This window comes from Notolepis coatsorum (assembly GCF_963971535.1).
Source record: "Notolepis coatsorum genome assembly, chromosome: 7".
Classification (NCBI taxonomy): Eukaryota; Metazoa; Chordata; class Actinopteri; order Aulopiformes; family Paralepididae; genus Notolepis; species Notolepis coatsorum.
The window spans coordinates 88060726-88076193 of NC_140171.1; the positions used below are offsets into that span (position 1 = coordinate 88060726).

The 15468-nt window shown below is 42.8% G+C and overlaps 1 protein-coding gene across 3 annotated transcripts in view; it reads right to left on the bottom strand.

Annotated features, from left to right (window-relative positions):
• Positions 1-13709, bottom strand: part of slc8a1a (solute carrier family 8 member 1a) — a gene marked incomplete at both ends in the record, with an annotated part of 87249 nt that extends 73540 nt beyond the window's left edge. For 2 of the 3 annotated variants that reach the window (XM_084318497.1, XM_084318496.1), the window contains one exon: positions 11932-13709. In XM_084318497.1, the coding sequence (XP_084174623.1) occupies positions 11932-13709 (1778 nt within the window). The remainder of the gene's footprint in view (positions 1-11931) is intronic. The other variant, XM_084318498.1, reaches the window with a different exon arrangement.
• Between the last annotated feature and the right edge of the window lie 1759 nt (positions 13710-15468).

Consider the following 15468-nt stretch of genomic DNA (forward strand, 5'->3'; position numbering starts at 1 on the left):
GTGGGACGGTGTGTGGGCCGGTGTGTGGGCCGGTGTGTGGGCCGGTGTGTGGGCCGGTGTGTGGGCCAGTCTGTGGGCCGGTGTGTGGGCCAGTATGTGGGCCAGTCTGTGGGCCGGTGTGTGGGCCAGTGTGTGAGTCGGTGTGTGGGCCACTAATGTGGGCCAGTGTGTGGGCCAGTATGTGTGCCGGTGTGTGGGCCACTAATGTGGGCCAGTGTGTGTGCCGGTGTGTGGGCCAGTATGTGGGCCGGTGTGTGGGCCGGTGTGTGGGCCAGTGTGTGGGCCGGTGTGTGGGCCAGTGTGTGGGCCGGTGTGTGGGCCAGTGTGTGGGCCAGTGTGTGGGCCGGTGTAGTGTGTGGGCCAGTGTGTGGGCCGTATGTGGGCCGGTGTGTGGGCCATTATGTGGGCCGGTGTGTGGGCCAGTGTGTGGGCCGGTGTGTGGGCCAGTGTGTGGGCCAGTGTGTGGGCCGGTGTAGTGTGTGGGCCGGTGTAGTGTGTGGGCCAGTGTGTGGGCCGTATGTGGGCCGGTGTGTGGGCCATTATGTGGGCCGGTGTGTGGGCCAGTGTGTGGGCGGGCAATAAAACAATAAACAAGTTGCATAAACTAAATCAGATTAAAAATGATCACAGTTCTGGTTTGCCTTAAGATGCAGTTTAAGATGGGTCTTGAACATGGAGTATGTAGGGCACTCTCTAATCACAACTGGTAGGCTATTCCAGTAGTTACCACTTTTAACAGAGAACACAGTTTTTGCAATGGTAGTATACCGAAAAGGCACCTTACAGTCCCCTCTACTGATGGCCCTGGTGGTAATGCCAGTGTCTCCTTTCTGTTGGATGAACTCATTCAATGGGGGAGGGGCAAGTCCATGCAGAACCTTGTACATGAAGCAAGTATATTTGAAAACTTGGAAATTCTCGAAACTTAGCATGTTATGTTTTTCTAAAACATTACAGTGATGAAATGAAATTGGTTTCCTATCAAATACTTTTATGGCTTTTTTGTAGAGTAATTCTATTGGTGTAAGAGTAGTGACATATGAAAGAGACCAGTTGATAAAACAGTACTCGATGTGTGATAAAATCATTGAATGCAGAAACATCCTTGCAGCATTAACTGGCAGGCAGGGCCTGATCTGCCTGAAGTTTTCGATGTTAAACTTGACTGTGTTTGTCACTTTCTTCACATTACTTTTTGAAGGTGAATGTAGAGTCCAATGTGACCCCAAGATACTTGAATTAATGTACAATGTCCAGCTCCGCCTCTCCCAGAAACACATTAGAGTGAGTGACCTCTACTGGTGACTTTGTGAACATCATACACACTGTTTTCTTGGTGTTAAGTGAAAGACATGCTTTTGTTAGCCAGTCTTGAATGAGACATGAGACATCAGTGAATGAGATTCACGTTTCCTCCCAACCGCGAGTAGGCCTAGAAGCGCAGAAATGGAGAATGCAAAAAAAGAAAGGGTGGAGCTGAAAAAGCTAGAATTGCTAGTAAAAGACGCAGAAAAATGTTCTAAAATTACAGACATGTTTAGTAGAGGAAGGGCTGGCGTTAGAGTAGCTGCTGCTGCTAATGATGATGAAGTTCAAGTGGAAGGAACCAACAGTAACATGACAGGTGCGTGCAGTAGCCTAGTGCATATTCTACTGTTGGTGTGTGCCGGTTCATGAGGGCTAGCTAGCCTATACTAGTTCTTGCAGTGATTTCAGTCATTCTATTACAAGACAATGTGCTTTCCGTATTCCTGATTCCTTACAGCACGTGGACGTAAATAGTCGTGACTCGTGACGTTTTTTCTCTGACTAAAAGTTTAGTTAGCAATGTTAGGACTAGTGCCCACCACAGCATCAGAAGCTAAAGTGCTAACCTAGAGAGCCAATCAGAACCTAGGACGGGCTGCAAATTAATTGGCTACTAATATTATAATAGTAAATACTCAAATAAAATACTATTATGTTCCCTTTCAAATTTTCATGTTGATATAATATTGGTAATCTAATTGATTGAATTGATTAGTTGCCATTTTACATGCTTAAATAAGATGTACCTTAGAATTCCCAACAGTTAGCCATGTTCTCGATTAGTCTCATCTACATGTTTGTAGATAACCACAGCTAACTAGCTTAAGCTAACAACTAGGTCAACTACTACCCCGTAGTTAAACAAATGTGATTGCATATAACAGCTAACTGCTACAGCTAAGTTGGTAGTTAGCCTATTCCATTAATGTTGAATGTATTTATGAAGGTTGTTGATGGTGGTTGGCGCTGAATAGCAGACATGATTCCGTCAGTCTGCCACAGGGAAGCTGTGTTTGCTGATGCTGCTCACGACCACCAGTAGCGTATGACTGTGTGAGTGTGAATGCTTGATGGTTTCTGTGAAGCGCTTTGTGGAACAATGCTGATATACAGTTAAGAATGAGTAATTCGCTTTTGGTTTTTAAGAAAATGGTTTGTAAAGCTATTTTTGAAAACTACAAGGGTGAATAATACTGTTTTTTTTTGCTATTTTCTTTTAGAATACTGTTTTGGAGTCTTAATTTTTAAAATGTTTGTTAAGAATATAGGACAGGCATAGGCTATATAAGCATTGCTTCAGTCTGTACCTTCTCAGTCACTGTAAAATCAAATATTGTTAAATGATGGTGTATATTGTATTGTGTGAGATGATGACTGAATAAACTACTACTACTACTACTACTACTACTACTACTACTACTACTACTACTACTACTACTACTACTACTACTACTACTACTACTACTACTACTACTACTACTACTTTGGGTGTTTTCAAAAGGCTGAAAAACGCTGTATGAATTCAAGCCATTATTATTGATTGCTGATGTTCTTCTTATGCAGTTGACTCTGAGGAAAGAGAGAGCACCCAGTCCAGCACAGCTGACCCTGAGGGGAGAGAGAGTGCCCAGTCCAGCACAGCTGACCCTGAGGGGAGAGAGAGAGCCCAGTCCAGCACAGCTGACCCTGAGGGGAGAGAGAGTGCCCAGTCCAGCACAGCTGACCCTGAGGGGAGAGAGAGAGCCCAGTCCAGACAGACAGACAGACAGACACACAGAGAGAGAAAGAGAGAGGGAGAGACACAGAGAGAGACACACACACAGAGAGACACATACACACAGAGAGAGAGAGAGAGAGAGAGAGAGAGAGAGAGAGAGAGAGAGAGAGAGAGAGAGAGAGAGAGAGAGAGAGAGAGAGAGAGAGAGAGAGAGAGAGAGAGAGAGAGAGAGAGAGAGAGAGAGAGAGAGAGAGAGAGAGAGAGAGAGAGCAAGCTCTTGGAATGGGTGTCTGGGAGGAAGTGGGGGGTCTTTCGATGTTGATTAAACGGCAAGCAACTAATGTCATGAGTGCCAAATTAAAGGACAATAAATCCAATCTAACTGAAATTGTGTAGCACAGACCTTTTCTATGGATCAAAACCTCAATATTATTATGGTGTAGTTAATACTTCATGTATCCTTAATCCCTAGGCTAATGAGGCACTAAAATGTTAGTAAAAAAAAAAAACATATGCCAATGACAGGAAGTAACGGTATATGTATGTGTGTGTCTCTGTGTGTGTGTGTGTGTGTGTGTGCACTGTGCATGAGTGCACATCTAGGGGCGGTGTGTAGATTTGGTCTCCCTGATGTTGACTCCTTAGCCACAGCCTTGGGTTGTTTAATACTGGACAAGTGTTTCATAACGGCCGTTGTGTGGGCCGGTTTCGGGGCCGGTGCGTGGGCCGGTGTGTGGGCTGGTGCGTCTGAATGTCCCGGGCTGAATTTGTGTCCCAGTCCGCCACTGATTGACAGGCAGTTAGAGTAAGATCCACTACAGGATAGCTCGTCAGTGTCACAATAAGCGGTTATGTGAAAAGGCCACATTGCCAGTGGTGCTTTTTTCCTATTGCTAGGTTTTTTGTGAGTTTTTCCTTACCTTCGTGTGGGGTATGTCTGGGAGTGTTGCATTCATTTATTTATTTTACATTTTATTTTGGATTTCATGGTGTTTTGTTTTGTTCTCGATTTATTGTGATGTTTCTTCTTGACTTGTTTAAAGAAGATGTGTCCGGCCCATGGGGACATTTTTGTGTTGTCGGGCCTTACAAATAAATTTTATTTTATTTAGGGGGAGTTCACCCAAAACAAACTAAAAGTTGCCACAAGCAGGACTTGAACCAGAAGATCTGATTTATATGTTTAGCATATAAAGTATGATTTTAATAAGGGTTAGATTAACGGTTATGTTTAGCGTATAATGTTTGATTTTAATAAGGGTTCGATTAACGGTTCTGTTTAGCGTATAAAGTTTGATTTTAATAAGGGTTAGATTGACGCCTATGTTTATCGTATAAAGTTTGATTTGAATAAGGGTTCGATTAACGGTTCTGTTTAGCGTATAAAGTTTGATTTTAATAATGGTTAGATTAGCGGTTATGTTTATCGTATAAAGTTTGATTTTAATAAGGGTTCGATTAACGGTTCTGTTTAGCGTATAAACTTTGATTTCAATAAGAGTTAGATTGACGGTTCTGTTTAGCGTATAAAGTTTGATTTTAATAAGGGTTAGATTGACGCCTATGTTTATCGTATAAAGTTTGATTTGAATAAGGGTTCGATTAACGGTTCTGTTTAGCGTATAAAGTTTGATTTTAATAATGGTTAGATTAGCAGTTATGTTTATCGTATAAAGTTTGATTTTAATAAGGGTTAGATTAACGGTTATGTTTAGCGTATAAACTTTGATTTCAATAAGAGTTAGATTGACGGCTATGTTTAGCGTATAACGTTTGATTTCAATAAGAGTTAGATTGACGGCTATGTTTAGCGTATAAAGTTTGATTTGAATAAGGGTTAGATTTAACGGTTATGTTTAGCGTATAAAGTTTGATTTTAATAAGGGTTCGATTAACGGTTCTGTTTAGCGTATAAAGTTTGATTTTAATAAGGGTTAGATTTAACGGTTCTGTTTAGCGTATAAAGTTTGATTTGAATAAGGGTTAGATTTATCGGTTATGTTTAGCGTATACATTTTTATTTTAATAAGGGTTCGATTAACGGTTCTGTTTAGCGTATAAAGTTTGATTTTAATAAGGGTTCGATTAACGGTTCTGTTTAGCGTATAAAGTTTGATTTCAATAAGAGTTAGATTGACGGCTATGTTTAGCGTATAAAGTTTGATTTGAATAAGAGTTAGATTGACGGCTATGTTTAGCGTATAAAGTTTGATTTCAATAAGAGTTAGATTGACGGCTATGTTTAGCATATAAAGTATGATTTTAATAAGGGTTAGATTAACGGTTATGTTTAGCGTATAAAGTTTGATTTTAATAAGGGTTAGATTAACGGTTATGTTTAGCGTATAAAGTTAGATTTGAATAAGGGTTAGATTAACGGTTATGTTTAGCGTATAAAGTTAGATTTGAATAAGGGTTAGATTAACGGTTATGCTTAGCGTATAAAGTTTGATTTGAATAAGGGTTCGATTAACGGTTCTGTTTAGCGTATAAAGTTTGATTTCAATAAGGGTTAGATTGATGGCTATGTTTAGCATATAACGTTTGATTTTAATAAGGGTTCGATTAACGGTTCTGTTTAGCGTATAAAGTTTGATTTTAATAAGGGTTAGATTGACGGCTATGTTTAGCGTATAAAGTTTGATTTTAATAAGGGTTAGATTAACGGTTATGTTTAGCGTATAAACTTTGATTTCAATAAGAGTTAGATTGACGGCTATGTTTAGCGTATAACGTTTGATTTCAATAAGAGTTAGATTGACGGCTATGTTTAGCGTATAAAGTTTGATTTGAATAAGGGTTAGATTTAACGGTTATGTTTAGCGTATAAAGTTTGATTTTAATAAGGGTTCGATTAACGGTTCTGTTTAGCGTATAAAGTTTGATTTTAATAAGGGTTAGATTTAACAGCTATGTTTAGCATATAGCGCTTGAAGTGTGTCTCTGGCTGCAGTGTGGAGGTCTGTGCACTCGCCCACCAACACGGCGCCCTGGGTTCGTCTCCTGGCTGATGTATACAGTACAGCAGGGGCTGCCGGCCACACACAGTGTGTGAAGAACACACCCAGAGGTCGTGGGACCGGCAGGACCAGCATGACAGTGTGACACAGGGGGCATGAGAATGCGTTCCTCCATGAACTCACAATAACCTTCCACGGAATTTGTTGTGACATCCAACCCAAACATCAATTATTATTATTTCTTTTGAATGACATACCAAAATGTATATCCCAGACCGTATTTTATTCTTTATTCTTATTTTAAATTTTTTTTATCCACTTTTTCTCCCCATTTTTCTATTTTTCTCCCATCCCAATTTCGTATTTCCAATTCTTCCCTCGCTCCCCTGTCTTGAACGTTGCTAGACTATGCCTCCCACTGGTCGGCTGTAGTGAGGATAGAAGCCTTGCATCACGTGTCCCCTCCGGTACATGAGGAGGCAGCCTGTCGCATCTTTTCACCGCAGCAGCTCGAACTCTCAGTGGCGAGGAGTAACGTGTGGGAGGCTCACGCGTCCCCCGATACTTCCTGATTCCGCCGCACCGGCGTCACCCAACCGACCTGTAGGAGTCGCTGTCCACAACGTCCAATCCCCACCCACCGGCTTTCCCACCCTCTAACACTGCCAATTGTGTTAGTATGACGGCCGGCCAAGCCGGTAGCAACGCCGAGAGCTGGGCTCGATACCAGCATCTCCTGCGTTAGTGGCGAGCGCCTTCTTTATTCTTATTTTTTATATTATTATATTCTTATTCTTATTTTAGTCCTAATGACTACCTAAATGTTTATTGTTTACTGTGAGCGATCTGTAGTGCCGGATCTTTCCCTCGGGATAAATAAAGGATTTCTATTCTATTCTATATCTATGACCTTAGTCTACCTTGCAATCAATATCTGATTTTATTTTTTTTATAATAATCATAAAAAAGAAAATACTAACCTTCGTACTGTCTTCTACTATTATGCACTTTGCTACTAAGTAATCTACCTTGCCTATATTACTACCTACTATGCTTATGTCTATACTACTATGCACTCAAGACTGTAGCACTCAAGTTCAACACTGTTTGATGAACAATGTTACCTTTATAACCTGCCAGAGTTGTACCCTTCCTGCTGTCTTGTTGTACACAACTTGTAAGCCGCTTTGGATAAAAGCATCAGCTAAATGACTGAATGTAAATGTGAGAGAACATTGTCCTCCTCAGTGTGTTATTTTGTGACAAAACTGAAGGAAAAGCCAATGAAATATAGAATAGCACAATGCCAAGGCTGAAGCGTTTAATGACAACGTATAAGCATCAGCTTCCTGCAGTGGCTGGTGCCCTTGCCTATATATGGCAACCATTCCATTCCATTCCAAGCCAAGTCTCACTGAGTGGCATTTACATCATGCACTTCAAAGCAATCCATTAAGGTTCTGTGTAAATTCGCGGGCATCTCGTCATCAATCCGCCTGAACCGATACATGAACGTGACACCTTTTCCATTTCAAGACGGCGTAACTCCTCTTCGTTAGAGTAGTGTTTACGCTCTGGAGAATCAATCTTTTTGTCACTATGTTCCCGCCAGCTGCCATCCATGGAGAAAGCCTTGTCCCCAACGACTATTTCAAACATGTAAACCAAATTGTACCGGTGAAATTCAGGGCTGCTCCAGTCTAAAAGAGAATGGTTTGCTACTTAAATCTCAAGCTACATGGTCATACTTCCTTTGCACAATCCTTCTTCCAAGTTGCTGCTCCCAGCAGTTGGAACGAGATGAAAAAGACATTGAAAATGGACAAATTGATCCCCCTCACTACTTTTAAGGACTCTATCGCAGAGTTGTTTACACACACAGCTGTCACCCAGCCTTTTAACTGTAATCTGACTGTTCTGCTTCATGTATGCCCCTTTGTAATTTTATTTGGTTGTTTGATGTGTTTTAATTATTTCCCTTTCCTCTGTGATGTTATGTACCATCTGTCTCTTTTCTATTTATTGAATTAATACATTTATTTATTTATTTGTTGTCCCCTTTCCGTGTTACCCTTCAAGGGGACCTTTTGTCCTCTCGCCAGGCCGACATAAGTAAAACTGCAACACACCTGCAACTGTCAGTCACCCAGCCTTTTAACTGTAAATAGTTTTCTGCTTCATATATTAGATAGCTTGTCATTTTATTTGGTTGTTTGTTTGGTCTGTGTTTTATTTAATTTCCTTACATCTGTGATGTATGCATCGTCTGTGTCTAATAGTCTGGATTGTTCTTATTGTTTTATTTATTTATTTTTAATGTATTTTATTTATTTGTCCCCTTTCCCTGTTACCCTTCGAGAGGCCCTGTGTCCTCTGACCAGGCCGTCATTGTAAGTAAGAATGAGTTTTTAACTGACCTTCCTGCGTAAATAAAGATACAAATATATATATATATATATTACTTCATCTCGTGGCATCAGCAAAAAAAAGGTTTTGTCTCAAAGGATAGAGTTGTAAAGAAGCATATAGACATTTTCATAAGTATTTTGTTGATGTTCCGTTGCTAGGGGAACAGCTTGCTGGTATTAATGGCTATGTGAACGCACTTATTACATTCTAAAAGGTCACTTCATGACAGATCATTTTAATAAACAGGTATGCAAGTTGTTCTCGTAATACCGTCCTTTAAATGGAACATAATCTGCTCAATGAACTACCTAAACGGATAACGTATAACGTATGAAGTATATCACGCCATACTATATTATTATTAGTATGCATATTATGCATACTGCACCTGTGTGTATACTTACTTACTTATAGTATATATTTACATTATAGTGACTATTGTACCGCGCAGCCGATCTGCTCATGCAACTCTTGTATTAACATCACACAGATAATTAGTTGTCATGTCTTGTCCTCTGCGCCCCAGCAACAGTGATTCATCAACGCCTGTCGTCTGTGAGACAAATAGAACAGCACTGGGCTATTGGTCCACTCAGACCCTCTGTACTGTGTCCCATGTCCAAATGCAGAGGCACTCCAGGTCATAAAAGATCCCACTGATGTTGAGCGTGTGTGTGTGTGTGTGGGGGGGGGGGGGGGGCAGTATATGAATGCCCTGCACACAAAACAATTGTGTACAAAAAGTAAGACTGACCTGATTCTAAGCTTCATTATCATCAAATAATCAAAGCCACGGCTTCCAACAACTGTAGAACTAACGGCTGCAGAACTTGTAGGAACGTCTGACCACTACGTGTGTCTGATTCTTAACTACCAAAACCTGCACGGACTATAACGTATGACGTATATCATATACAGACCCTCACCTGCTCTGCACCTCATTTATACTTTTACTCATAGTATATATTCAGATGAAATATTTTTTTATTGCCTATATTTATTATAACGTATAATATAACCGATAGGGCATACAGACCCTCATCTGCACCTTTGTTTACACCATTTATTTTCCTCATATTTTTATATTCAGAGTTAATTATATTGTTTGCACTGTTTATTTTTCTCATATTTCAATATTCAGATAACATTTTATTGCCTATATTTATGTATTTATTTTATTACCCTGCCCATACCTGTACCTCCCCTCTCCCATGCTGCTATGATGCCTGAATTTCCCCAAGGGGATCAATAAAGGAATATCTTATCTTATCTGATCTTATCTTATCGTATCTGATCTTACGTGCAAAGTGTCCTGTGATGAGAGCTAGGGCAGATAGGTTTTCTGAAAGTTGTCATGACTATGTGTCCTTGTCTAAGAATAACTGCTTTTATTTTATTTTATTTTGTATCTACTTTTTCTCCTTATTTTCTATTTTCCAATTTCGTATTGCCAATTCTCCCCTTCAATTCTCCCCTCCCCTGTCTTGAACGTTGCTAGACTATGCCTCCCACTGGTCGGCTGTAGTGAGGATAGAAGCCTTGCATCATGTGTCCCCTCCGGTACACGAGGAGGCAGCCTGTCCCATCTTTTCACCAGACAGCGCAGACTCTCAGTGGCGAGGAGTAATGTGTGGGAGGCTCACGCTGCCCCCGATACTTCCTGACTCTGCTGTACAGGCGTCACCCAACCGACCTGTAGGAGTCGCTGTCGTCCAATCCCCACCCATCGACTTTCCACCCGCTACCTCTGCCAATTGAGATAGTATGACGACTGGCCCAAGCCGCAGGCAATGCTGACTCCGGGAGTCGAGACCGCAGCCTCTTGCATTGGTGACGAGCGCAATCTCCACTACGCCACCCAGCCGCCTACAGAATAACTGCTTTTCAAAACAAATGTTTAATCAGTATTTCTATAAACTACTTCTTATGCCAATATAGGCACATTTTGGAGTGGTAAATAAATCAAAGAAAAATTAAGCATTTGAATCTTGATTTTGCCCTTGGTTACCATGGAATCGATTGAAGCTTTGAAGCCTTCATAAAAAGTGGTGAAAAAAGTGGTTGTTGGGTGTTTGCCGGCCAATCAGCAGAGTAGTGACTGAAAGCAGAGGACAAAGGATCAGGAGGCAGAGAGTGAAGAGCACAGAGAGAACGTGGACGCTATGTTGTCTTGATGCCCTTACTGACTTAAGAGAAGTAAGGTGCGATAAGGTGATAAGGTCGCTATCACACAAGGTATTGCCAGTGGTGGAAAGTAACTAAGTATTTTTAGTACTCAAGTACTGTACTTTATGTGAGTGTTTTCATTTTAGGGAACTTTATACTTTTACTCCACTACATTTCAAAGGAAATATTGTACTTTTTACTCCACTACATTTATCTGAACCCATCGGTTACTAGTTACTTTGAAGAAAAGGATTTCACATAGAAAACATGGTAAAAATGTACGAAGATTATATCCTTTCACAGTGGAAATAATCAGAGCAGCATAAGTCTGGTTCCTGACAGGGAGCGAGCGAGCGAACTGGAGACGAAATCGAGCGCGACACTGTCCTGATATGAGGCGGCGCGTGTCCGAGTGTGTCTGTGTGTGTGTGTTTACCTGGAAGCACAGGGGGCAAAGCAGCCTGCGATTCTCGACCAATAAAACGTGTTTAGGGGCGGGACTTGGCCGCGTAATCGCTCAACTAGAGACACAGCGAGCGAATATTTGAGGGGTGAGCGACATCGCCGCTCAGTTCGCTGTCGCTCACGGCAGGTCAGGATAGTCTGATTGAAACGAATACATTTTAATCACTTTCGCAATCACGCTCGCTCGCGTCGCTGCCTGTAACTGGACCACGCACCACTTTAACATAACCTATAGAGTTAATCAATAATATACAAATAATCCATTAGAAGACAAAGTCCTCCTATGACTATTAGTCCACTAAGACTTTCTTTAGTGGAGGACAAAAAATCACAAGTTCCTGAATTGTGGAACTAACTAAATCTACAATGTCCACACTCTTATCAATGACTGGAATTGCCTACAGTACTTAGCCGTGAGAACACAAAGAATTCTATAATGCCTTGTCTCCACTAGCCAGGGTTTAGCCGTGTGGCCTGTCTGGCACATAGTAACCATCTCCATTGTCTTTAGAATGTGGATAAACCTGGCTGGACCCCGGCTGAGGCAGCCACCTTTCACAACCTGGCCAAAACTGTCTGGGACTGGTTTAGCTTGTGTACCACAGTTGCTGGTGTGAATTTTAAAAGGTTGCCTAGCAGGAGAGTTTACAAGACATGCAATGGAGACACAAACCCAACCATACCATACCATGCTAGATGATGGATAACCCCAGCCAGGCTGAACAGAGCTAATGGAGACAAGACGTACATTCAGATAGAAATGTCTTGGTATATGATTGCCCTGTGTCAAGGTGAAACTATATTTCTTCGCCAGTATTCACAACACATCCAATTTCTGTTTCCTCTTCTTCTTTTTAATGGCAGTTAACAACCATGTATACCTTTAAAAGTAAGATTTTAACTTACAAGATCTCGTCGTTATCGAACTCCAGCACTCCATGCGTGTCCTCGAAGTCCTCTCCGCCTCCTTTTGCGGTGCCCTCAATGGTTTTGTATGGAACCACCACGACCCCGCGGGCGCCCGAGGTGCGGATAACCTTCACCTCCATCATGCCGATGCTCTCACTCACCGTCACCACCGGCTCTTCAAACGTGAAGATCCCAGCGTGGTCGTCGTCAAAGATAGTGACAGTGGCCGAGCAGGGTAGACCCAGGCCCGCTAAGTCGTCAATGTGATTCGCCTTGTGATGTACCGAGCTGGCGCCCTCGGAGATGACCTTCACGTTGCTAAGGTGAACCAGAAAATGCTCGTCCTCTTCAAAGATGTCGTCGTCAATGATGTCGATCCTGATCTCCTTCTCGGTCTCGCCAGGCTTGAACATCACGGTGCCCTCTGTGAACTGGTAGTCTGAACCGGCGTTAGCCGTGACGTCTTCAGTGCGGTATTCCACCGAGACGGTGCTTGTCAGGTCCCCGCCGCGGCGCACCACGTTCAGGGCTACGGTGCTGCAGTTCTCCAGGCATTGATACGCACCGGGGTCGAAATAGATCTTGGACGAGAAGTCATTCTGTAAAACCTCCAAACAGATGTCGTGCTGGATGGCTTTCTTGGCCTGGTCGGCTGCGTGTTTCTTCAGAACGTTCCCCGCTCCTGTCATTAGTCTGGTCGCCTGGCAACGGTAGAAGGCGCGGCTCTTCTGCTGCTGGGTCAACACCTGGTAATTAGCCAGCTCTATCAGCTGCTCCGTCTCCTTCTCCGGGTGTTTCTGCTTTAGTTCCTTCAGGATCCGCGCCATCTCTTTCCTTGTCTCCTCCTCCTCCAGGTCCTTCATCACCACGTCCATCAACTCCTCTCTGTCCATCTCAATGTCTACCTTGGGAGGAAGCTGCGGCTCTCCCTCCGTCTCGATGATAATTCCTTTCCTCTTCCCGGCTCTGTAGCGCTTGTACATGTACTTGTAGAAAAGGAGTCTCCGGTCGGCGACGTAAGCTAATCCGACACACAGGGGGAAGAAGAACAGGGTGAGGAGGCCCTCCCAAACCTCCACGACTCCCGGAGAGATGACGGCTAAGATCAGGTAGAGCCACACGTATGCGAATATACTCCAAGTGGCGGTGACGAAGAACACCCTCAAATGCTTGACTTTCCTGTGCTCGCCGTCGGGGATGACCGAGACACAGAGGCCAATGATGACGAACATGTTGAAGGCGGCGCTCCCGACAATGGTATTCGGACCCAGCTGCCCCGCTTTAAAGTCGTGACCGCATACTTCCACGACCGAGAGCAGGATCTCCGGGGCTGAGGAACCTAAGGCCATGAGGGTCAGATTGGATACCGTTTCGTTCCACACGCGCACAGTCGTGGTGATTTTCTCACCGTTCGCTTTCTTGATGGTTATCACCCTCTCTTGGGAGGTGATGACCTCGATGGACGCCATGAAGCGGTCGGCGATGATGGACACCCCGAGGAACATGTAGAACAAGGCCACGAAGTAGATGGTCGCTCTGGCCAGCCTGTCCGTTAACCCCGGGTTCAAGGGCATCCATATGGGCAGAATGACCCCCTCCATGCACTCGGTGTTCCCGCCACATTTGGTTTCGTTGCTTAGCGTAGCGTTACTATCCAACGTGTGAGTCTGGGCGGAGCCCCCGGCTACTGCATGTTTAATTTGGAACGATATTACGGCCAGCAGTAAGGTGAGTTGCGAGGCGAGAAACAAGGATCGCGTCCCAGTTTGCCCCATGATGACGTGTTACGCCTTTGCCCTGCGGAGACATAGACAAGGGCAATTAGTACAAGTGGCACAAAGCGGATTCATGTGCATAATCACGCACATACATCCCAACACTGTGAACAGTCCTGCTGCAGAGTTACGGGGAGTTAAAGGAACACGCCAACATTTGGGGAAATTAGCTTATCGTCTTCTCCAGAGAGAAAAGAAGATAGATACCAGTTTCCTCTCTGTGCGTTCAGTAGAAAGCTAACTGGCTAACTAGCTTAGCACAATGATTGGAAGAGGACAGTGCTGGTTATCCTAGGCATTGTCCAACTAACACCTCTCCTGAAGGCTAACCGGCACTGTCCGCTTCCATTCATTGTGCTAAGCTAGGCTAACGTGCAGCTAGATAGCTCTCTACTGAACGCACAGAGGGGAAACTGGTATCTATCTTCTTGCCTCTCTATTCCCCAAATGTTGGCGTGTTCCTTTAATTAGTTGGAATTAGCACTGCAAGTTTCCACGGTGTGTTAAAACGAGTTGAGTGAAATAAAAGAGAGTCCTGAAGCTTCACAGGCACATGCGTTTCGAGAACAGTGTGCAATTAAGAAAGAATTACAATCGAATATCTAATGAACTATATAACAAACATCTCTCTGATTGAGTCAATTAGACCAAAGCCTGGGACAAACTACAATGTAGATATGTCATGTGCAAAGCCCTCATTAATGAGCTGTTAACTTAGATGATTTCTGTGTTTTCCTATGATTTCCTTAGATCAGCGGTTCTCAAACTACGGGTCGCGACCCAAAGTGAGGTCATTGGTAGGTGACAATGGGGTTGCGCATTGGCAAAAATATATTTTTTTTTAAGTGAAAGAAATCGAGAAAAAGAACTATACGAGCCCAACTCAGATTTAGTTTTCCACCTGGCAGCTGTTTGTATTTGCCATGTCTCGCCCCTTCATTGAATCTGGGACTACAAGGTCCGGACTCGGACTCGGAACTCTGTTTGTGAAACTCCAGGATAATCAGCAGAGATTTAGGGATATTTGCTCAGCTTGATGGCTTTTTGGAGGAACAGAATGTTGCAAAAAAGAATTTGAAGCCCATCATCTGTAGCCACATAGAAGGGTTCATTGAACATTTTCGGAACTATTCGGAGAGCACAGACAATTTCGACAACTGGATCCTAGATCTGTTCATTATGCATGATGCAACAGGCCTCCCACTGTCTGAGCAGGAGGTGCAAATTGATCTTTCGTGTGACGAGAAAGTCACGTTCACTGGAGAGGCCGGATTTTCTGCACTGACATTAAAAAGAAATACAGATAAATACAGAGTAGAAGCGGATCTGTGCCTCTTTCTCAGCACAACGCAGCCATGTATCATGGAACTGTTAAAATGTACAAGCACACCCTTCCCATTAAGTCTACTAAGTTTTTATTCTTGAAAAGCGCATGTGAACGCAATTTATTTTCTTTTTTTATGTTCTGGCAACATATTTGGGGCGAAATATGCCTTGTTTTATAAATGTGTATACAGAAACAATTCCTTTGCTTTTGTTGATAAGATTCATACATTTCATTGATAACATAGTGCTGTAATTTCATTTTCTAATAAATATGCATGATCAAGTTCAACAACGTGTGCTTTTATTTTGATATTCCTTATTTCCATGTTGAAATTATGTGATACATTAAGTGTGGGGTCGCCAAAGAAATTTCTAAATAAAATGGGGTTGTCGTATAAAGAAAAATGAGAACCCCTGCCTTAGATGGATCCCT